Source organism: Fistularia commersonii, chromosome 32 (genome assembly GCF_037954325.1).
Source record: "Fistularia commersonii isolate RoL2024-O1a breed Wild chromosome 32, RoL_Fcom_v1.0, whole genome shotgun sequence".
NCBI lineage: Eukaryota > Metazoa > Chordata > Actinopteri > Syngnathiformes > Fistulariidae > Fistularia > Fistularia commersonii.
The window spans coordinates 10,616,295-10,633,105 of NC_141315.1; the positions used below are offsets into that span (position 1 = coordinate 10,616,295).

The 16,811-nt window shown below is 50.3% G+C and overlaps 1 protein-coding gene across 1 annotated transcript; it reads left to right on the forward strand.

Moving 5' to 3' along the window:
- Positions 1-196: 196 nt before the first annotated feature.
- On the forward strand, positions 197-13,292 carry grb7 (growth factor receptor bound protein 7). Its single transcript, XM_086139681.1, has 15 exons — positions 197-316; positions 3,394-3,543; positions 4,742-4,871; positions 6,724-6,880; positions 6,945-7,066; positions 8,097-8,171; positions 8,466-8,603; positions 8,703-8,813; positions 9,721-9,819; positions 10,044-10,127; positions 10,215-10,331; positions 11,969-12,026; positions 12,099-12,186; positions 12,260-12,353; positions 12,444-13,292. The coding sequence occupies exons 1-15, from the start codon at positions 306-308 to the stop codon at positions 12,588-12,590; spliced, it is 1,581 nt and encodes a 526-aa protein (XP_085995807.1). The 5' UTR covers positions 197-305; the 3' UTR covers positions 12,591-13,292.
- The last annotated feature ends 3,519 nt before the right edge of the window (positions 13,293-16,811 follow it).

Genomic DNA, 16,811 nt, shown 5'->3' on the forward strand with positions numbered 1-16,811 from the left:
GAAAACACCTAAATCTGCTGAAAACCCGCTCTGCTGCCACCCAGAAAACAAAAGAATAAACGCGAGTGTGTAGAAGCTAACAAAACCAACAATCCAGGAGGAGCACAGAGGGGGCGTGGCTTCGAGCACACCTGACGCATAGGCCACGCCCCCCGGCGCCTCCGGACTCTTAATGTCGCCCGGCGCTCGCCGGCGGCCGCCAGCCTCGTCCGTCCGCGTCATAATTGAGCGAAGGGGGAAGCGGCGTCCCCACCTCACCGCACCGCCCCGCCCCTCCGCCTCCACCAGCCCCGGCAGAGACGACGATGCCCGCCAGGTGAGGCTCCGCACGGCCACCGCGCAACGTCCCCCCTCCCCCCCGACACCCCACCCCGCCAGGTAGGTGCCCCGTCCCTCAGCCACCGGCGCCGGCCGACGGTGAATCGGAGCAAACACGCGGCCGAATTGTCCGCCGGGTCCGTTTTTGTTTTACCGGGCGGTGTGTGTCCGTCGGCCGGGCGTCCGCTGCGCCGCCGACACACTTTTCGCGCTTTCGCTAATGGAGTTCGGCGCCGAGCGACGCTCCACCTGCGCGCAGGTGGACGTGACGGGCTTGCACGAGCGCGCGTTCCCACCTGACGGACACTTCCGGGGTCCGGTGTGTGTGTGTGTGTGTGTGTGTGTGTGTGTGTGTGTGTGTGTGTGTGTGTGTGTGTGTGTGTGTGTGTGTGTGTGTGTGACCCCGGGAAATTGTCAGCCCCCACCCGTAGCTAATCCAAAACACACACCTGTGAGGGACAGTGTAACCTGCAGCAGGTGACACACACAAACACACACACTCGGCCTAAATGATACTTGTACTACTGCTGTTAAATACACACACACACCTTATTTTAATGCCACTATGAAATGAAAACAGATTAAAAATGACACATTTTTAATATAAAAATCAATATGACGTCATAGTTGTGTGATTTTGTTTTTGCAGCGAAATACGTGTTAACCCTTTAGTGGCTAAACCGTATCTATGTAGTGTTTTTTTTCTAATTGTGGAAAATATAGATGGATCCCTGAACTTTTGAGAACTTAGGAAAATAAAAGTGGACAAAGAGGCAGCACACATTGACATTTTGGCGTTAAAAAGTTAAACTTTTTAACGTTGTAAATATACAAATTGTGCAATATTCGGACAGCGTTTGAATTACCTGGTGTATCTTTTGTTAAATTTCTTGTGACTTTATTTTCCCAACCTGATGAACGCTTGTTGTGACTGTCAGCATCCCATGTTGGACGCCGAGTGGGCGTGGCTTGTGGGGGGTCATATGTCCGCAGGCAGCCAATGACGAGCCGCGGCCGAAGTGACGTGTGTTCAGCTAGTCGGGGTGCAACATCCGGGGCTCCAAACAAAGATGGCGGTTTAAACGGGGGGGGGGGGGGGGGGGCTTTTTTGGGGTGCGTTTATTCTGAGGTTAACGCTAAAAGATGCTTTTAATGATGTGGAAGATGATTGACAGCTCCAGGTGACACCTGAGCACATGTGGGCGGAGCCTCCACCCCCCCTGCAAGATCTTCAATTAATTTTTAACTTCTTCCTGGTCTCAGCTACAATTGTGTGTGTGTGTGTGTGTGTGTGTGTGTGTGTGTGTGTGTGTGTGTGTGTGTGTGTGTGTGTGTGTGTGTGTTGCGTGCAGCTACTGTTTAAAGTCTGACACACCTCTGGTTAGATGGCGACAGGTGAATGTCTGCGCAGTTATGTGTGTGTGTGTGTGTGTGTGTGTGTCGAGGTTGCACTCCCTTCTGTAGAGTAAAGTAAATACTTGCATGGTGTGTGTGTGTGTGTGTGTGTGTGTGTGTGTGTGTGTGTGTGTGTGTGTTAATTCCAATGTTGAAAACATTTCATTTCTTAATTTTTCCCACCCAAACGTTACAAAGATTAGAAATCGTGGAACGGATCGAAGTTTACCTTCAGAGTCCAAACACACGAGTTAATCAACAACACACACACACACACACAAACACACACACACACACACAGAACAGTAAAGCTCACACACTCTCAGACAACAGTAAAACCATATGCACTCTCTCTCTCACACACACACACATTCCCCTCAAAACAGTAAAGTGTGTGTGCACGTTTGCACAAATACACATACTGTAAAGCGTGTGCACGCACACACACTCAAAACGGTAAAGTGTGTGTGTGCACGCTTGCACATATGCAGATACTGAAAAGCACACACACACACACACACGCACACACACACACACACACTAACCAGCAGGCCATAAATGTCTGATAATTTGATGAAACCACCCGAGCTGAAAGTCTCTGCGTCGGGAACGCAGAAGCTTCCGGAAACGGTTTGAGACGAAACGACCAAAGCGAAGCGCAGCTGCAAGAAGCAGGAAGTGATTCAAATCTGCAGAAATGTCACTGGAAGAATTTTTTTTTTAATTAATGTTCTTAATACATTTTTTTAAATTGAAAATTAAGACATTAAACTGTAGCTCAAACTGGATTTTCATGCAAATGGAGAAACTGTTAGGTGATTATTATTATCATTTATTTAGTTATTTTCTCCTGTTTTTCAAAAAAGAAAATCAATTTTTTTCAGTCCGTTTCTTTATTTCTGAACAATCATTTTGCACAAATGTGGATTTTTTACCTGAATGATCAAACTGCATGATCAGCGTTCTTGTTTGCTGATAAGGTTTTGTATCAGCTGTCATTCATTGATCCGTCTGCAGCCAATCAGGTCACGGCTTTTCCCTTTTCCCTCCAAAAGAGTGTGTGTGTGTGTGTGTGTGTGTGTGTGTGTGTGTGTGTGTGTGTGTGTGTGTGTGTGTGTGTGTGTGTGTGTGTGTGTGTGTGTGTGTTCAGTTGTTGGTTCTCGTCTGACTGGTTCGGTGTCTCTGCTGTCAGTCTATGTGAGCAAAAGTAAACACACACACACACACACACACACACACACACAGGTCTTGGTAATTAAGCAGCTACAACTCGCTTGCAAACAGCGACACTGACTCACACTTTCGTCACCTGAAATAGACCGAGACGACACTGGAGGCGGAATTTCTACACACACACACACACACACACACAGACACATTGCAGGCGATACATGGACACACACAAACAGAGGCTTGCGTGTGTGTGCGCGCGTATGTGTGTGTGTGTGTACAAGAGACACGCCATAGAAAAACACGATGACATCAGCAGACGAGGCGTTTCGGTCCACCTCGCTCGCCTGTTGCCGAGGCCGAGGCGTTTCCACGGAGACGGCGCCGAGGCCTCGCCGGCCCGCCGAACGCGCCAATCGTGGCTCGCTGTCGGATCCGTGTCGGACCCGTGGCTCGCTGTCGGACCTGTTGCTCGCTCCCCGCTGACCGGCGGCTGCTGTGCGTCCGCAGGCTGCAGATGGAAGCGTCCGGCCTCTGGGACCAACAACACCTGACCCTGGGGGAACACACTCTGCGGGGGGGGAACCGCACACACACACACACGCTGGACCACCCGCACACACACGCTGCAACGGCGCCCATTGATATCAAGAACAGCAGGTATGACACACACACACACACACACGGACACACACACACACTGCAGGAGATACATGGACACACACACAAACACTGAAAGAGACACATGGACACACGCACACACAGCACACACTGAAGGAGATACATGGGCACACACAGACACACACACACACACTGAAGGAGACGCATGGAGACACAATCACACACACACGCGCACACACTGAAGGAGACACGTGTGTGTGTGTGTGTGTGTGTGTGTGTGTGTGTGTGTGTGTGTGTGTGTTGCCACCCCAATAGAAAAACGGGAAACAGACACATATGTACAGAACTGTCTCAGAAAATTAGAATATTGTGATAAAGTTCTTTATCTTCTGTAATGCAATTACAAAAACAAAAATGTCCTACATTCTGGATTCATTACAAATCAACTGAAATACTGCAAGCCTTTTATTATTTTAATATTGCTGATTATGGCTTACATCTTAAGAAAACTCAAAAATCATATCTCAAAATATTAGTATATATGAAAAAGTAATTTTAGTTTTTTTAATTGCATTACAGAAGATAAAGAACTTACACAAAATTCTAAATTTCTGAGACAGTCCTGTAAATATATTTATCACTAGGGAAAAAAAGGATCAAACTTCCCTTATTTCTTCTTCTCAATTATTAATCAAATTTTAAATGTTGTTGAATATTAAAATTGATAATTTAACATGTATAGACAAATAATAATACTACTACTGCTAATAATGATGTTATTATTATTATTGTTAATAATAATAGTAATAGTAACAACAACAACAACAACAATAATAATAATTTATTATTATTATATTTATCTATAATAATCTTATACATAACAACATCAACAACAACAACACCAGTAATAATAAATTATTATTGTCATTGTTATTATTATTATTAATAATACTATTATTATCATTATATTTATCTATAGTAATATTATACATAACAACATCAACAACAATAACAAAAATAATAATAATGATAAATGATTATTATTATTATTATTAGCCCTGGTGGTGCGTTCAGGGGCCGGTTGTTAGCTGGGAATTTTCAGCGCTGAAGTTGCGGCCCAGATATTTGATATTCGATGTGGTTTCTTGAAGCCCTCTGAGCTTCTCCCGCTCAGATGTTCAACCATGCTCTCCTCCTGTGCACGTTCTCTTCTTTCTCCTCCTGTCTTCATCTCCAGGTCCAGAGGAATCTCCTCCTCCTCGTCCTCCTTCTCCTCGTCCATCCCCAACCCCTTCCCGGAGCTCTGCAGCCCCTCCAAGTCCCCGGTGCTGGTCGGCTCGCTCCCGCCGCCGTCCGGCGACAGACACGTCAGTGCACGCTTCGTCCACGGGTTCCGCCGACACACCTTCTCCAGAGGCCAGGTGGAAAACGTTCTCCATCCCACCTCTGGAGAACGTTGTCCACCACTCTTCTCCAGGAAGTGGTGATGAACTTCCTCAGACAGGAAATGACGGAGGTCTCAGGGTCGCCCAGACGACCGGGGCTCGATCGATCGATTCGATCGATTGATCGATGTGTCGAAGTGTGTTTTTAAAACGCCGATCTTTGGTTACCGGCGGCGACGGTACCTGAGTGTGTTTCCTGCCGGAGGCGGGTTTGCGCCTTGACTGACAGGGGAGGCTGCGTTGCCATGCCAACGCCAGCTTATTATGACACACAGAAACTCAAGCTTGATTACGGCAGCGCGTGGCCGGGTGTGTCAACACACACACACACACACACACACGTGTCTCAGCACACACTCCTCACGCTCTACACTTTGTTTTTGGCAGTAATCCCGGCTGGCGTGCGGCCGCCCGCCGCCGTCGCCGTGCCAACGCTGTCCCGCCGTTTTGCAGGTGTAGCTTGAGTGTTGATGGCGCCGGCGTAACCTAGCAACCCCTCAAACTCCGGGTTCATCTTGAGCTCCAGCCGGTGGCGCCCGGTCACGTCGAGATGGCGGTGGTGTTTTCGGCGGGTTTCGGAATGGCGGCGTCCGACCCCCGGGAGTTCCTTTACTCCAATTGGTCGAACGTCTGGCCCGGTGATTCTGAGAAGTGTGAAGGGACCCAGCTAGCGGCTAATGGTGATGCTAAGCTAACAGTGATTTGTTAGCTATACTGCTTATTCTGCACACGAGATCGGAGGACGGCGTCAATCACAGGGTCAGCTGTCAATCATAATGTTCAGCTGTCAATCATAATGTTCAGCTGTCAATCATAATGTTCAGCTGTCAATCAGAATGTTCAGCTGTCAATCAAAAGGGTAGCTGTCAATCACAGGGTCACCTCTTCGATGAACCTGCCGACTGTTTTGGGGTGCAAGATCAGAGAACGTGGAGAACCCTCTGGGTGGAGAACCTCCAAGCCTCCTGCTGTGACACTCTGACCTCCTCAGATGTTCCTCACCAGGTTCTCCACCAGGGTTCTTGGGTTAATTCCGATTCTTCTAGAAGATCTGGTTCTCCGTGGACCGGTACCTCCGCCCCCCCGCCCCCTCGCCCGACCAGTCCGGGTTGATTGACAGCCGAGGGTTTCTGGTCGGGCAGGTTCTTCTGCCTGGCGGCGTGGAAGCGTGCGCTGAGATCCAGACGTCCTGACCTCGCCGTCACCTGCACCACACACACACACACACACACACACACACACACACAGGAGCTGGCGGGAAGGATGGGGGTAGAAGTCCAGGCTTAAGATCTCCAGATCTCCTTGCAGCCGACGTGCAGGATCCGTCACGTTAGGCTGAGCTCCGTCACGGCGTCGGAGGCCCGTTCGGCGCTGGCTCCTCGCCCGCCGCCGTGGCGTCCTGACAGATCTTTGGCCCGAGGCTCCGGCATCTTCTCGCCGGCGCCGACAGCTGAGCGCCCAGGAACCCAGGAACCTGCCACCTGCCAGCGGCGGTGCTGGTTTTCAGCTTTGGAGTCCAAACCTGACAACCAGAGCAGCTTCCTGCTGAGAACCACACCTGGGTTCTCCACGTTCTCCTCCCTGGGTTCTGTCCAGGTTCTCCACGTTCCTCAACCCGGTCCAAACCAGACCGCAGGTTCACCCAAGACCCCAGTTGGTCTTCAACGTGTCCCCGCTAAGCCCGGCTAAGCTCCGCCTCCTGCCCCTTGACCTCCGCGATCATCTCCCGCTCCAGTCTTCTGAATCCTCTGCTTGTCCTCCTCCCTCTGGTCAGATGATCCGGGTGTTCGGCCAGGACAGCCACGGCCGCTCGCTCTGGGTTTCCCGCGGCGCCACGGCGAGGGAGGTGTGTCAGCTGCTGGTCCAGAAGGCCCACTGCTGCGACCAGGAGAACTGGGCCCTGCTGGAGCTCCATCCCGCCCTGGGCCTCGGTAAGACCGCCTCGGCGCCGCGGGCGAGGAGAAGGTCCGACCCGTGACGCGCTGTCTCCTCCAGAGAGGTGCCTGGAGGACCACGAGGACGTGCTGGAGGTCCAGGCCGGCTGGTCTCTGAAGGCCGACACCAGGCTGGTGTTCTGCAAGAACTACGCCAAGTATGAGTTCTTCAGGAAGCCCGTGGTAGGTGGACCTTCTCGCCTGTTTTCCCATCGATCATCAAATGCGTCCCGGACTAAACTTTGTCAATAATCACCTCAAAGTGTCTAGAATAAGAATAAGAACAACTTTATTTATCCCGAAGGAAATTGTTGTGCCAGAGTTTCAAGGAAAACATAACGATAATAAATAATAGTAGGACATTGTATAAACAGTAAAAAAAAAGGGGGAGAATAAGAATAAGAAATACAAATAAAACTATAAAGTGTTTTAAGTGTTTTAGAAACATCATGCTGGTGTTACAGCGTCAAAACACCTTTTGCGGAGTTGCCGATCAATAAGTAATCGATCGATCAGCACTCGTCGGCAATCATTTTGAGATAAAATCGAATTGAACAGTTGTTGTCTGTTGTCTACTTATTTACTTCCTATTTAGTTTTAGATTTATTTTGCTTGCTGCATCATTTTTCCTGCCTTTCTATTTATTTTTATGCTCATATTAATATCCATATTTAATTCCATTTAACTGTTACCCTGCTGTGATAAACAAATTTCCCCTGTGGGGATCAATAAAGTTGATCTAATCTTATCTTAATATCCAGTCAAGTCAAAACATTAATAACAGACTTATTACCCTTCTTATTGCATGACATCAATAATATTCAGACAAACATTGGTAATTATTGATTAACCTGGTTTGTAATGGATAAATGTTAATGGAATAAAACGGCCTCCCGTGTGAAAGCACGTGAAGCGGCGTCGCCGCGGAGATCTATGTCGTCACGCCGGTTTGCCGCCCGCGTGAAGGAGGCGCCTCGCTTATCTAATCCTCCCCGTCTGGCTCGCCGCCGCCGTCGCCGCCGTCGCCGCCGCCGCCGCCGCCGCCGATTCAGCACGGGAAAGTTGACAAATTCAAAATGAACCACCGGCTCCACGGCGCCCCCTGCTGGCCAAGACGTGCATTGCACGCTAGCAAACCGGGACTGACCGTTCATATTTATATGTGTGTGTGTGTGTGTGTGTGTGTGTGTGTGTGTGTGTGTTACTCCCGCAGCTCTTCTTCCCGGAGAGCATGATCTCGGACAGCGCCGACGTCAGCAAGGGGATGACGTCCTCGGAGCTCATCCAGGTAGGCCGGCTCGGACGCGACCTTTGACCTCGCCGTCGATCAACAACGGAGCGATCCGATTGGCCGGTCGTCTCCCGCACGGAGATTGATTACCAACCCGCCGGAGGTTCTGATCGGCTTCGTGATCTGGAGTACTTCTAATACTTCAAGTACTAGCGGCCGATACTTTTACAGGAATGTACTTCCTCCATGTTTGGATCCAGAAGTTCTGCATGCTGATCTCATCGTGAGGGCGAAGAACATCTGCGTCCTCTAGAACGTTCTCCTCAGCTGAGGACTGATTTTTTTTTGCAGAACCTTCAGCAGTCGGGCACCTGCCCGGAGATCCAGGGCTTCCTCCACGTCAAGGAGCCCGGCAGGAAGTCCTGGAAGAAGGTCTACTTCTTCCTGCGCCGCTCCGGCCTCTACTGCTCCACCAAGGGCTCGTCCAAGGTGGACAACGCAGTGTTTGACAAGAGACGCCTGTTGGATCTTTAAGGTCATCATCATTGTAACGACCGTGTGTGTGTGTGTGTGTGTGTGTGTGTGCAGGAACCTCGGCACCTGCAGTACGTGGCTGACCTGGAGGACCTGAACGTCTACACGGTGGTGAACAGCCGCAAGCTGTATGGAGCGCCGGCAGACTTCACCTTCTGCATCAAGGTAACGGCGCCAGAAGAACCCTCTCACCCTGGTGTGTGTTTGTGTGTGTGTGTGTGTGTGTGTGTGCATTCATGTCATTCCTGTGACAGAGGAGGTAACCAGGGTGTTGCACAGAACGTTCAGTGAGAGAAAAACGCGACAAAAATTTGTCGGAGCGACATCGCTTGAGGGACACAGGAAATTATGGGTTCCACCTCCTGGTCCAGGAAGTGGAACACCTTCTCGTCCGTGAGGGCTTCCACCTCCTCGTCCACGGTTTTAATGTTCTCCTTCTGGAGGAAGGTTCTACCACCACGTCTGTGATCGGCTGCACCTCCTTGTCCGGACGGTTCAATGTCCTCCTCTGGTTCCACCACCTGGTCGGGGAGAAGTTTCTTATCTCCTTATCTGGGAGGAGTTCCACCTCAGATAACTCGGTTTCTATGGTTGCACTTCGTGAAGGTGACCTGAAGCAGACCTGCCAGGTGACTCCGGGTCAGAGTACGTAATTATAAATAAACACACGCCTGACAGAACATTTATAGCCTGTCATTAACACACACACACACACACACACACACACACACCCTAATAGCAAGGTGTATTCTTCTGACTCACCTTCTGCAACCTCGTCTGAGATGAAGATGCTCCTATTAATTACCAAACACATATTTGAACTCCACCTCATTGGTGAACTTCTTTCAAGTCCCCGTTTCCCGCCTCCCTTTTTTATGATCGTTTCCATGGCGACGCGGAACAGGAAGTCACCTGCTCCGTAACCAGGATGAAGGTTCGGTTGAAGGTCACAGGACGAGACCGGTTTATTCCCTTGGAGTCACATCTTCACCTGCTTCACCTCTGTTTATGTTTGTGTGTGTGTGTGTGTGTGTGTGTGTGTGTGTGTGTGTGTGTGTGTGTGTGTCCGCAGCCTACCAAGAACCCGGTCCGAGCTCAAGACCTGAAGATCCTGTGTGCGGAGAACGAGCAGACCAGAACCTGCTGGACATCGGCCTTCAGACTCTTCAAGGTGTCGCACCAGAAACTGATCTGATTGGAAAAGAAAAAAAAAACAACCTGATCAGCCTGATTGATCAGCTGAGACCCAATCACATGGATCAACCAATGCATTAGCTGATCTTTTTACAACATCGGATCAATATTCCAGCTCTTGCGGGTCATAGAGACACACACGCATCTCCACACCCAGTATTCACTTGTGTGAATGTGTGTGTGTGTGTGTGTGTGTGTCAGCATGGAAAGCAGCTCCACTGTAACTACATGGTGTCCAAGACGACGGCGCAGAACCTGGAAGGAACCGGCATGATGGACGGCAAAGTGAGATGGTTTCACACACACACACACACACATATGCACACACACACTGATCAGGCAGGATTCAACTGTGTGTGTGTGTGTTTGCAGTCCAAGTCTGAGGCAAACCTGGTGGCCATGGACTTCTCTGGGAAAACCGGAGGGAGAGTCATCCAGAACCCGCAGGAGGCCCAGAGCGTGGAGAGGGAGGAGGGACAGGCCTGGAGGGTGAGGAGGGGTGGGCCTGGTGGACGAGGAGGGGTGGGCCTGGTGGACGAGGAGGGGTGGGCCTGGAGGACGAGGAGGGGTGGGCCCTGTGGACGAGGAGGGTGGGCCTGGAGGGTGAGGAGAGGTGGGCCTGGTGGACGAGGAGGGTGGGCCTGGAGGGTCAGGAGAGGTGGGCCTGGTGGACGAGGAGGGTGGGCCTGGAGGGTGAGGAGGGGTGGGCCCTGTGGACGAGGAGGGTGGGCCTGGAGGGTGAGGAGAGGTGGGCCTGGTGGACGAGGAGGGTGGGCCTGGAGGGTCAGGAGAGGTGGGCCTGGTGGACGAGGAGGGTGGGCCTGGTGGACGAGGAGGGGTGGGCCTGGAGGACGAGGAGGGGTGGGCCCTGTGGACGAGGAGGGTGGGCCTGGAGGGTGAGGAGAGGTGGGCCTGGTGGACGAGGAGGGTGGGCCTGGAGGGTCAGGAGAGGTGGGCCTGGTGGACGAGGAGGGTGGGCCTGGAGGGTGAGGAGGGGTGGGCCCTGTGGACGAGGAGGGTGGGCCTGGAGGGTGAGGAGAGGTGGGCCTGGTGGACGAGGAGGGTGGGCCTGGAGGGTCAGGAGAGGTGGGCCTGGTGGACGAGGAGGGTGGGCCTGGTGGACGAGGAGGGGTGGGCCTGGAGGACGAGGAGGGGTGGGCCCTGTGGACGAGGAGGGTGGGCCTGGAGGGTGAGGAGAGGTGGGCCTGGTGGACGAGGAGGGGTGGGCCTGGTGGACGAGGAGGGGTGGGCCTGGAGGACGAGGAGGGGTGGGCCTGGAGGACGAGGAGGGGTGGGCCTGTGGACGAGGAGGGGTGGGCGTGGAGGGTGAGGAGAGGTGGGCCTGGTGGATGAGGAGGGGCGGGCCTGGAGGAGGAGGAGGGGTGAGCCTGGTGGACGAGGAGGGTGGGCCTGGTGGACGAGGAGGGTGGGCCTGGAGGGTGAGGAGGGTGAGGAGGGTGGGCCTGGTGGACGAGGAGGGGTGGGCCTGGTGGACGAGGAGGGGTGGGCCTGGTGGACGAGGACGGGTGGGCCTGGAGGGTGAGGAGAGGTGGGCCTGGTGGATGAGGAGGGGTGGGCCTGGAGGACGAGGAGGGGTGAGCCTGGAGGACGAGGAGGGGTGGGCCTGGTGGATGAGGAGGGGTGGGCCTGGAGGAGGAGGACGGGTGAGCCTGCAGGACGAGGAGGGGTAGGCCTGGAGGTTGAGGAGGGGTAGGCCCGGTGGATGAGGAGGGGTAGGCCTGCAGGACGAGGAGGGATAAGGCTTGAAGGTCAGGACTGGCGAGGGGATGACAGGAGGGTGAGGAGAAGAAAGTGTTAGGGTGAGAAGGTGGTGGAGGAGGAAGGCCTGGAGGGTGAGAAGGCCGAGGTGTGAGGCTCAGGAGGGCTTGTGATGGAGAGTAGGGGAGGACGAAGGGTCGGGGGGGCGGGGGAGGCAAACTGCGTTTCCTGAAAAGAAGAGAAAAAGTAAAAAGCAGCAGTCAGACGGTCTCCTCCTCCCGGTTTCAAAGAGGCTTTTGAAGGCCAGGGCTGAATTGAGAGGCTGAAGGTCCGAGAGATCCGGCAAGGCTCTAAAAGAAGTACTGATCTCGTGTCTTCTCTTTTCCGACGTCTTTGGTCCGATGAAGCGGAGGGAGGCCCTCAGGTGCAGTTTGCCCAACCTGAGCGCCGGAGCCAGAACCACCTGTAAGTCCTCATCCGGGAACATCTCCATCTCCACCTCCATCTCCACAGCCTCCGTCTTTGTTTATCTTCCAGCGATTCACACCACGCAGCCGTGGTTCCACGGCGGCATTTCGCGGACGGAGGCGCAGCGGCTCATCGAAAAGCAGGGCCTGGTGGACGGGTGGGTCGGCCTCCGCCTTCCCCCGCGGCGCCGCCACCGGAGCTAACCGCATCCACGCCTTCTGCTCCCGCAGGATGTTCCTGATCCGGGAGAGCCAGCAGCACGGCCAGTGCTTCGTGCTGTCGCTGTGTCACAAGCTGAAGACCAAGCACTACCTGGTCATCCCTGTGAGCTCCGCCTCCGACCCCCTCCTCCGTCCAATGAACATCCAACCCTCTCAGAGCCGCCGGTGATGTAACGCCGTCTCTGCTCCGCAGTTCGAGTCCGACGGCAGGAAGTACGTCACCATGGACGACGGGGTGACGGTCTTCATCGACCTTCTCCAGCTGGTGGAGTTCCACCGGATCAACCGTGGCATCCTTCCCGTCTGCCTCAAGCACCCCTGCGTCTGCGTTGCCCTGTGACCCCCTCCCGTCTTGACCTTTGACCTCCCTCGACGGAGACTTCAGGATCTCCTCGTTCTCCTCTCTTGTCTTATTGTTTTTAAAAACAAAAGCCATCCCCACGCCGGGCCCGGAGTTTCTATTGTTTTTTAAATGTACTGACCCGGCTGCCGTCTCCTTGGAGACACACGGACCGCAATGAAGCCAGCAGCCGCTAGGGGGATCATCCCCCCCCTCACACACACACACACACACACACACACACACACACACACACACACTGCGGAAGACTGTGAGAAGAACCCTGAAAAAGTCCCAGGTTGCATCATGTAGCAAGTGAATCCTCGCTCCTCGCCGCGCCTTCTTATCGCCCCCCGCGGCATTTTAACCGGATAAAGCCGTAACTGCTCGTAAACGCTGTATTTGCACACTGACGGTGGAGGGAAGCTGCATTTCCTGCGACGCTTTAAGAGAATCTTCCTCATCTTAAATCCTTTTTTTTTGTCTCATTGCAGTCGACTTTCTGTTCTCTTTTTTTTTTTCGCATTTGTTTGTTTTTACTCCCGAGGATCCTCGATCGGCCGCATCGATCATCGATCGGTCCGACGAGGGGACAGTTTACGTCTTTCTCCTGTTCCTTGATTAGTTTTAATGAAAAAGCACAAGTTCTTTATTTTTTTCTCCTTTTTTTTTTTTTTTTTTTTTTTACAAATATGAATGATGTTGGCGTGCTGTTTTACATGTTGAATTAAAAAAAAAAATCATATTAAACAAATGATTTTTAAAGAAAAAAAATAGAGAAAATGTATTTTTAATCACTTAAAACAATTTACACACAATATCCAAACTAGCCTTTCAGGAATAAAGTGATTTGTAAAATGTTTTGTTCCTTTAAAGAACAGTTACCTATGGATTTATTGACTTTTAAAAAGATTTGGGATCCCGTAGAGTGGCACGTCGGGGAGCGGTTGCAGCTGCAGCTTTTGTCCAGAGGGTGGCGCTGCAGAGGAGGAGGCTGCACCCTCACCTGGATGGATGAGCTGGATGAAGAAAAAAACCCGGGTGGTGGTGGTGGTGGTGGTCATATAACCGACCTTCTTCCCCTTGCAGGAACGGCTAAATACCACCGGTCCTCTGTGCATGTTGCCATGGCAACAAATTATTCTCCATGGGCCTGGATGGGCAGGTGGACAGGAGGGTGGTAAGAGCGACGCTTCAAAGAGAGGGTTCACTTTCTCAGCAGCGGGAAAATAGACACCGGGAGAGATCAAGTTAATCTCCAAGGTTTTTTTTTTTTTTTTTTTACTCATCAAGCCGAAGCTTCCAGGATGTCTAGATGAGAAGTAGGACGGTCAGTTTCTCCCCTGCCTTCAGTCAGCAGGGCCGCAACGACACACAACTCCTTATGCTATGGCGTGAGAAGCAAGAATAACCAGATTTTGTGACAATATAAATGCTTTTGTGTCATTTGTTTGTGTCATTAATTTACCTCGGTGGTCAAAATGCAATGCGTCTGGTTCGGGACGTCCATATCTATTTGTTATTCCAAAAATGTATTACCTTGTCATAGAAATGATTGCATGCCGTCATTAGCTGAGGCACTGAGCTGACCTTATTACACATAATATTATTACACTGAGCGCTGGAATTTGTGTTTCATATCAGGCTGGTGTCAAAAAAGGCACTTAGAAATATGTGATTGCATGAAATGATGATCTTAAATAATGTGAACAACTACAAAATGTGTTTTAAGACATTTCTTTTCCATTGACTGATATTTGGACGCTCAGACGAAGAGAGCAGCAGCCGACAAACCAATATTAATTTCCCGGCTGTATTATTATTAATACTCATCCATTTTTTTCCAATTCAATCTAGAACCGATTAAATTTAATTTCCTGGACCGCACTGCGACCGTGATCGCCCAGATCTGAGTCTTTGACGTGAATGATGACGAACCACGGGTGGGGGTGGGGGTTAATATTTAATGTTAATATTTCCAAGAATTCCATCTGTTTGTGATGAGTGGGTGCCGCGTGAAATGCCTCCCACCTGGTTTAAATGTGAGCTCAATTCTCCCGGACCCAAAGGGGCAGAAATACAATTATCTGGAGTTTGTTTTGATTTTGCTGGCTTTGCGAAACTGAAAATATCACTCCTCCTCGTAAAAGCCCTCGCGGTCCATCGTTTCCAGCCACAGAAACAGGATGAAAAATGACTCCGGCGTGGGTTTAAAATCTGCGTGGGAGCCAAAGAATTAATTTCCTGCCCGGGTTCCTGGTTGGATTCGAGGGGGCAGGGAGTCTCCATGTTCTCCCCATGTCTGCGTGGGGTCCCTCCCTGGTTCACTGTTCAAGTGTTTGAATGAGAGGGCGATATATCACATTTGATTAAAAAAATATCTGAAACTCTTTAATTCTTTGTTTTTGTTGTTCCCCCCCCCCCCCCCCCCCACACTGGCCTCCCTGCCTCACCTGATGAAGTGCCTCTATCAAGGTCACACACTTTGATCTGAAACCCCTTGAGCTGCTTTGTTAAAGCATTAAATTTGGGCATTGGAAGCGTTTAGTTCCAGGTTTTCTGGAACACAAATCCTACTAGTGTTCCAGAGAATCCAGAGCAGGGATGGGATGTTTTTCTGCAGGACTCAGCTGCAGACAGCACGGCGCTTACGTCATCAAACGGCTGCAGCCAAAAACATATAAATATGACTAGCCAATTAGCCTAGCAACATTGTCGTGTACGTAGCTGAGGCTAAAACACTTACTTCCTTCACTGAGTTTATTGTATGTTGTTTAAATGTGAGCTTGAGTTTATGAGTTTAAATGTGACACACAGCTTTTAAACTTAACCCCCCCAAAAAACACTAGTCCTTGTGTGGGAAACCCCGTTATTTAGCAGCAACCGTGCTTGCGCTTTCATTCTAAATAGCAAGCTAGCTCGCTCACTCAATAAGTGAGTGAGATATTAGCTAGCTCCTGTTTTCTCTAATACTTTTTTTTAAATAATTGGCTGTTTTTTCAGTATATTTTGTTTTATTTAGGTCTGCGTTAGTGGTGAGACAACCCAAAGGCAGCGCACTGTGTCGTACCAAGCCTTAAGAGTTAAAGTTGGGCTACATGGGACTTTAATAGATATGCTAATCAAGAGGTCGCAACTGCGTCACAGGAAACACCCCCGATTGTCAATTTAGTATTTGGCAAAAAAATAAATACATTAGTATTTGGCTTATTAGTTACTGATGTATTTTGTTTTTCCATCTAAGATTTCACTTCTATTGGGGGTTTAAACGTTAAGGTCTGATGATGAACGGCACAACAACAGACGAGTTAAAAAGTAATATTTAAGTTGAGTTAACGTTCAAGCTAGCAAAGCGATAGATAGCCTTTTCTCTGATTAGCTAGCCTGTTTTTTGACAGCTGCAGACGGACAGCAGCATGTAGCGGAGGCGCTCTGGACCCGAGGAAATTTAAGGAAAAATGGGCCAAACACCCGGTAAGTCTGTGTCTCATAATTTTGGATGCAAATTTTGATTTAAACAGACTTTTATTTATCGACTTGTGGGACGTTTCCCCCCGCTGACACGACGTCATTTCGTCCAACGGGAAACTCGACACCGGAGACGACGTTGCATCTTAGTTAAAGGTTACACGCTTGGCTTTTATAATAAAATTACAAATAAACAACAGATACTGCTTAAAATGTCGAATTTCCCAGTTTTGTTGACGTTAATATAACGACGTTGAATATGTGTCAGCTAAAACTTTATCACATTTATCTAGTTTTTGAACGGATTTCTTATATGTCAAAATGACTGGAACGTATTATTGAAGCCTACGTTCTGTGTGTGTGTGTGTGTGTGTGTGTGTGTGTGTGTGTGTGTGTGTGTGTGTGTGTGTTTTGTTTTTATGTTCCCTCTCCCCCGAATTATAGAAAATTCAGTCTTTGAATATCTGCTTTTTTGATTAATTTCCTTTTAACCAGTTAGGTTTCTCTCTCATACACACAAATACACACACACACACACACACACACACACACACACACACACACACTGTCCCTTCTCGTCAAGGGCTAATATAAAATTTATCAGAAAGGGCCCTGAAATTATATTTTGTCTGCCTGCTGCAGACAATCTCCGTGAGGAGATTTAGCTGTAGATTTGACGACAGTCCTTTAAATCCTGCCCTGAGGGATGATCTTCTGTTTATATTTTGATTTCTGTTTTTTGATATCCCAAGT

Bases quoted from the DNA above. Each gene is read 5' to 3' on its own strand.
- grb7 (XM_086139681.1), top strand. The intron at 8,604-8,702 runs GTGGACAACGCA...GTGTGTGTGCAG, and splicing joins CCACCAAGGGCTCGTCCAAG to GAACCTCGGCACCTGCAGTA. The intron at 12,354-12,443 runs GTGAGCTCCGCC...TCTGCTCCGCAG, and splicing joins AGCACTACCTGGTCATCCCT to TTCGAGTCCGACGGCAGGAA.